This window comes from Saccopteryx leptura, chromosome 7 (genome assembly GCF_036850995.1).
Source record: "Saccopteryx leptura isolate mSacLep1 chromosome 7, mSacLep1_pri_phased_curated, whole genome shotgun sequence".
NCBI classification, from domain to species: domain Eukaryota; kingdom Metazoa; phylum Chordata; class Mammalia; order Chiroptera; family Emballonuridae; genus Saccopteryx; species Saccopteryx leptura.
Genome location: NC_089509.1, coordinates 107,115,164 through 107,121,163, shown reverse-complemented (window position 1 = coordinate 107,121,163; position 6,000 = coordinate 107,115,164). Strand labels below are relative to the sequence as shown.

Sequence of the window (6,000 nt, the reverse complement as noted above, 5' to 3'; positions counted from 1 at the left end):
TCCCGCTTTGTGGTCTACCAGGCCACTGCCGCTGTTGCTGCCGGGGCTTTTGGGCTCAGGTGCTGCCAGCGCTAGCTCGCCTCCGCAACCACAGCCGGGATCAGGATCCCGCGTGCCCGCGCACCCGTCTGGACCGCTTCCGTGGCCGCCCAGCCTCCGCGGACTCTGAGCGCCGGTGTGTGCTGCGGACACTTTTGCTCCGTCCCAGCTTTCACCCCCGCGGGTAGGGCCGAGCACGCCCGCTCGGACCACCTCCGGGGCTGCCTCGGTGGGCTCAGACCTTAGCAGCCGCCGGGTAGGGACCGCAAGTGCCCGGCCGGATCCCTGCCGAGGGCGCCTCCAGCCCCGAACAGGACTGCTCACGACCCGGATCCCCGCAGCGGCCGGGGCGACTTCCGCCCTCGCTGACGGGCTCGCGCGCCTGCGCGTCCCCCCCTCCCCGACGCTCGCGCGCCTGCGCGTCCCCCCCCCCCCTCCCCGACGCTCGCGCGCCTGCGCGTCCCCCCCCCCCCTCCCCGACGCTCGCGCGCCTGCGCGTCCCCCCTCCCCGACGCTCGCGCGCCTGCGCCTGCGCGTCCCCCCTCCCCGACGCTCGCGCTGCCAACGGCCGGCCACTCAGCGAGCCGGACTGTGTGTGCCCGGACCTCCGCAGCGGCGGTTGCTATGGACGCAGTGGACCGGCGAGGGACGGCGACCCAGAGCGCCGGGATGGCTGCTCAGCAAGGGAGGCCCGCCTCGCCCCTGCGGGCTTTGGAAGAAGCACTGGGCATGCACTTGACAGCCGAGGAGGCCGCGGACGCGGTGGCCACCGACGGCACCTACTACCTGGAGCGTATCCTTCCCGTGTAGGCGCGGCCCCCAGCAGCGGGCCGCGGTCACTGGTGTTAGGGGGGAGCGCAGGGCGTCCCACTGGGGGGCGTCCCACTGGATGGCGTCCCGCTGGGGGTGCATTTTGAGCCTTGTGGCCGCGGAGCCAGCGGAGAAGCCGCTGGACCTCAAGGTGGCGGCGTTGCCATGGAAACCTGTTAACGCTACCGCTGAACTTTCCCACGGTCACTGCTATGCGCGAGTCTGTTGGAGGAAACGTTGGAAGACCTTCAGGATTCCATACTTAGTAAACTTTGAATAAAAGTTTTGTGTGAAACTGGCACTTCAAATTGATCCAACGTTCCTTTTGGCTTAGTGGTTTTCCGAAATAAGCCCCTCCCCCCGAGCTTTCAGAAGACTGTCAGTTCTGTCGGAACAGAATTAGTGGAAAAAGTCAGGAGCTGAAGCTTAGAATATCCAGCCCGTGTCCAGTGCTTAAATAATTTGTTTTGTGAGCATCAAGTTCCTGGATAGTTTAAATTCTGGCCATTTAATAATAATAGTTACCCTTCTTTTTTTTCTTTAGCAACTAAATGATATCCTGGTAAGCTGACAGGGGTCAGAGGTGTTGGGAAAAAAAACAGAAAATGAGCAATTATCATTGGCAATAGAAAGATTGAATAGCTATATGGGGATAAGTAAGTTCAGTATTGGGTAAAATTTTTGATCTTCCATCCTCTAGGCATAGAGAATAAACGTACTGGAGAGATGAGATGAATGTTCAGGAGAAAAAAAGATCTATTCATTTCTTTAAGCAGTAGGAAGGGGATGGTTGTCTGTTTTATTTTATTTTTGTGACAGAGAGAGAGAGACAGAGAGAGGGACAGACAGGGAGATGAGAAGCATCAATTTTTTGTCGCGGCACCTTCGTTGTTCATTGATTGCTTTCTCATATGTGATTTAACCAGGGGCTCTAGCAGAGTGAGTGACCACTTCCTCAAGCCAGCAACCTTGGGCTCAAGCCAGTGACCTTTAGGCTCAAGCCAGTGACCATGGGTCATATCTATGATCCCATGCTCAAGCTACTGAGCCCACATTCAAGCCAGCGACCTTGGGGACTTGAATCTGTGTCCTCTGTGTCCCAGTCAGATGCTCTAGCCCAGGGGTCAGGAACCAGATGTGGCTCTTTTGATAGCTGCATCTGGCTCGCAGACAAATCTTTAATAAAAAAATGTTAAAAATATAAAACATTCTCATGTATTACAATCCATTCATTTCCTACCGCTCATGTTCATGGTTGCAGGTGGCTGGAGCCACTGACAGCTGTCCTCCGGTATAACACCAGATTTTTATTGGATAATGCGTAACGTTACACAGGTTGTTGTATGGCTCTCACAGAATTACATTTTAAAATATGTGGCGTTCATGGCTTTCTCAGCCAAAAAGGTTCCCGACCCCTGTTGTAGCCACCACCTGGTCAGGCTATCTGTTTATTCTTAACAATATCAAGGAAATTCCAAAATCTACTTTATTTATTTATTTCCCACTAAAGTCACTGCAGTTCCAACTCAAGACTTCAGAGACCCAGCAATGGTTCGTTCTGGGAGATTAGGCGAACAGATTAACGTGTCTTGACTCGGGCTCAGTACAGATCCCCGCTCCAGGGCGCTTTGAAGAAAGTAATTGAAAAGATCAAAGAAAATATGTAGTATTTTATTCGAGGCAACCATGGTTTTCCAGGTATATATATAAGTTTGAATAGTTGAAAATCAATTTGAATGGAATATGTGGGTGCTTTTGTGTCTTGAGGTTTTATACTCTGTTTTTATAGCTCTTCCAAGGTTTTATTTTGTAATAGTCTTTTTTAATTAAAAAAATGAGTCAACATTTCTTTCAGAGCTACCTACATCAAGTCTAAAGTTACCCAGTGCCCTTGCTAGTGAATGCTAACCAGGCATCTTAATATTTTTGTTAATATTAAAATGATTTCTATAACATACAATTCAGTTGGTAAGATGAGAGAAACGCAACGAGGTGTCTTCGCAAATATATATATATTTTTTTACAAGGACAGAGAGAGTCAGAGAGAGGGATAGATAGGGACAGACAGATAGGAACGGAGAGAGATGAGAAGCATCAATCATCAGTTTCTCGTTGCGACACCTTAGTTGTTCATTGATTGCTTTCTCATATGTGCCTTGACCATGGGCCTTCAGCAGACTGAGTGACCCCTTGCTCAGCGACTTTAGGTCCGAGCTGGTGAGCTTTATTTTTTTGCTCAACCCAGATGAGCTTGTGCTCAAGCTGGCGACCTCGGGGTCTCAAACCTGGGTCTTCCGCATCCCAGTCCGACGCTCTATCCACTGTGCCACTACCTGGTCAGGCCATTTTTTATAAAATAAATGGCACAACTTTCAGCAATGAAAATCATGTTTACTTAATTGACAAGGAGAGTCACAAATGCCAACATACAGAATTTTGTACAAAATCTGTCTTACGAAGACTTCTCTTGATAATCACATTTGCAAATATAAGTAATTTCAACTTTTCTGAACTTTATGATCTAGTTTGTGAATTACTTAGGCTCTTCACTTTTCTTTCCTCTCTCTTTGCTTGACTGACTACTATTTTGGGTTTCAACCAAAGAATAGTCAGGGGATAACTCAGCTAAAGTTTAACCAGTCAATTTTCCTATACTCAATGCAACGTTCAGGTAACAGGTGTAGTCATAGGAGAGACTTTAACTCTTAGTTAAGATGAACTTTGAGAATTACATCTGAATGTCAATTATCCCTGTATCCCTGAGCTCTCTTAACATGCATAATTAAGAGTTAACTGTATAATGTTTGACATTGTTTCTTTTCTTTTTCTTTTTTTTTTTCATTTTTCCGAAGCTGGAAACGGGGAGGCAATCAGACAGACTCCTGCATGCGCCCGACCAGGATCCACCTGGCATGCCCACCAGGGGGCGATGTTCTGCCCCTCTGGGGCGTCGCTCTGTTGCATCCAGAGCCATTCCAGCGCCTGAGGCAGAGGCCACAGAGCTATCCCCAGCGCCCCGGGCCATCTTTGCTCCAATGGAGCCTCGGCTGCGGGAGGGGAAGAGAGAGACAGAGAGGAAGGAGAGGGGGAGGGGTGGAGAAGCAGATGGGCGCTTCTCCTGTGTGCCCCGGCCGGGAATCGAATCCGGGACTCCTGCACACCAGGCCGACGCTCTACCGCTGAGCCAACCAGCCAGGGCCCGACATTGTTTCTTAAAGCAATTATGATAGTTGCTGAAGTGAGACATTCTTGGGTTTAAAGTCTTTAGCAATCAAGTAATTTAGTTGAGCTATTGCAGTGGTTAAATATGTTTTAATATGCAAATGAATCAGAAATCGGATGTTCTCTACTTTGCATGCACACCTTATCATTTCTGATCTACTGCATTTGGTGTTGGACTTTTGGATATCCCTTATTTATGACTTAGCAGATGAACACTAGACAACAGGCTATCAATATTGAGCAAGGCTTTGAAAGATGACTGAAATTCTCCAGGAAATCACTTTTTTTCTTTTTAACAGAAAGAACATAAACAACACTAATATGGCTCAAGCTAGAAACATAAAAACATAGCCCGGATTCATGGTGAGGGGAATGGCTTCATTACTAAAGGCCCCACATTCTTTACAACAGTTTAGAGACTGTGTTCAGGAAAAACATTTCTTACCCTGACAACACTGCTCCCTTGTAACCTCCCAGCTGTAATAGTGCCACCTGTTTCTCTTCTGAAAAACTTCATACTATCATTGCTTTTGTGTTTTAAACTTCCAAAAGATGAGATATAAACACACGTGATGTGGTTCTTATCTTATTTAGCCATCATGAGAGCTTTACGAAATTTGGTCATGGAGTGCATAAATCATCTGGAAAACTCTTCCTAAGAAAGGTATTTGCAGCATTGTGGAATATGAGGCTAGATTTTAACTAAGTGATCTGTGAAGAGCCAAGTAGGATGGCTGTCCTTTGTGAATGAATCCTTTATTAGAAATCTACAACTTGGGTGAGATTTTCAGTTGCAGTGGTAACTACTGGCTGCCTGTCAGTGTGTGGACATAGACATTTGGGAGTGCCCATTCCAGCTGGAAGATGCTGGCTGGAATGAATTATACAGGAAAGCTAATGCTTGATTGATTTTGTTGATACCTGTCTAATGAAAGACCTTGTTTGAGAAAGAGTCATGGAATACACGACTAGGAAAGTGGAGCCCACAGAGTTTTTGTTGTTGACCCTCCTTTGTGCTGATGCTCTGCTCCCCTAACTAGCTTTTGACCTTTAAATCATCTTTCTAGGCATTCTAACACTAAGAGTATGGCTCCTTAGATTGAGGCCCTGAAAGGGTGTCCTCTGGCCCCAACGGCAATCTCTGAACAGCCGTTTCTGAGGATTGAGTAGGTTAAGCGGTCTGTTGAGGCAGCTCCAAAGTTAACTGCTTCTGAAAATGCAAATTGCGGAGTCCAGACCCTGAAAAACATTGATCATGGTAAACTGATACCCCCTTAAAATGCGTGCTTGTGTTTTAAGTGACATCCTAGGAAGTCTTTCATTGCAGTAGTGTAATGTTCTCTGATAGTTTCATTAAAATGGAACTTTGGTCATTTAAAAATATTTTATTGTTTTCTTTCACATTAAAAAAAAATTCCTGTTGTTACTTCTCTAGAATGTGAAGTAACATAAGTGAGGAGATATTTGTAAAATCATTAATAATCATTATGTACATAAGTTGTATATTTCTTATTATCATTGGAAAACTCAAATCAGCTGAACTATCCTCAGTGCCTGAGGCTGATGCTCAGACCAGTGGAGCTATCCTCAGCGCTCAGGCCAACACTCGAACCAGTAGAGCCACTGGCTGTGGGAAGGGAAGGGAGAGAGAAGGGGGAGAGGGGGAAGACAGAAGCAGATGGTTGCTTCTCCCATGCTATAACTGGAAATCAAATCAGGCACGTCCATATGTCGGGCTGATGCTCTATCCACTGAGCAAACCGGCCAGGGCCAAGGTCAAATTAATTTTAAATATAAACATTGTATTCCATGTATTTTAAGATATATACACTTGACAAGATGTTTAGAGGTCACCATAGCTGAAGCATCTGAAGATGAATGTGAATATGAAGAGGTAATTTGTTCAGTTTTGACATTGTGTAAATGTGT

The 6,000-nt window shown here is 46.8% G+C and overlaps 1 protein-coding gene across 3 annotated transcripts in view; it reads left to right on the top strand.

Moving 5' to 3' along the window:
• Window positions 1–628: 628 nt before the first annotated feature.
• The window catches only part of SPAG16 (sperm associated antigen 16), a 204,617-nt gene continuing 199,245 nt past the window's right edge, over window positions 629–6,000 (top strand). For all 3 annotated transcript variants that reach the window (XM_066346111.1, XM_066346110.1, XM_066346109.1), the window contains exons 1-2: window positions 629–832; window positions 5,919–5,965. In XM_066346111.1, coding sequence (XP_066202208.1) covers window positions 664–832; window positions 5,919–5,965 — 216 coding nt within the window. In that variant the 5' untranslated portion in view covers window positions 629–663. The remainder of the gene's footprint in view (window positions 833–5,918; window positions 5,966–6,000) is intronic.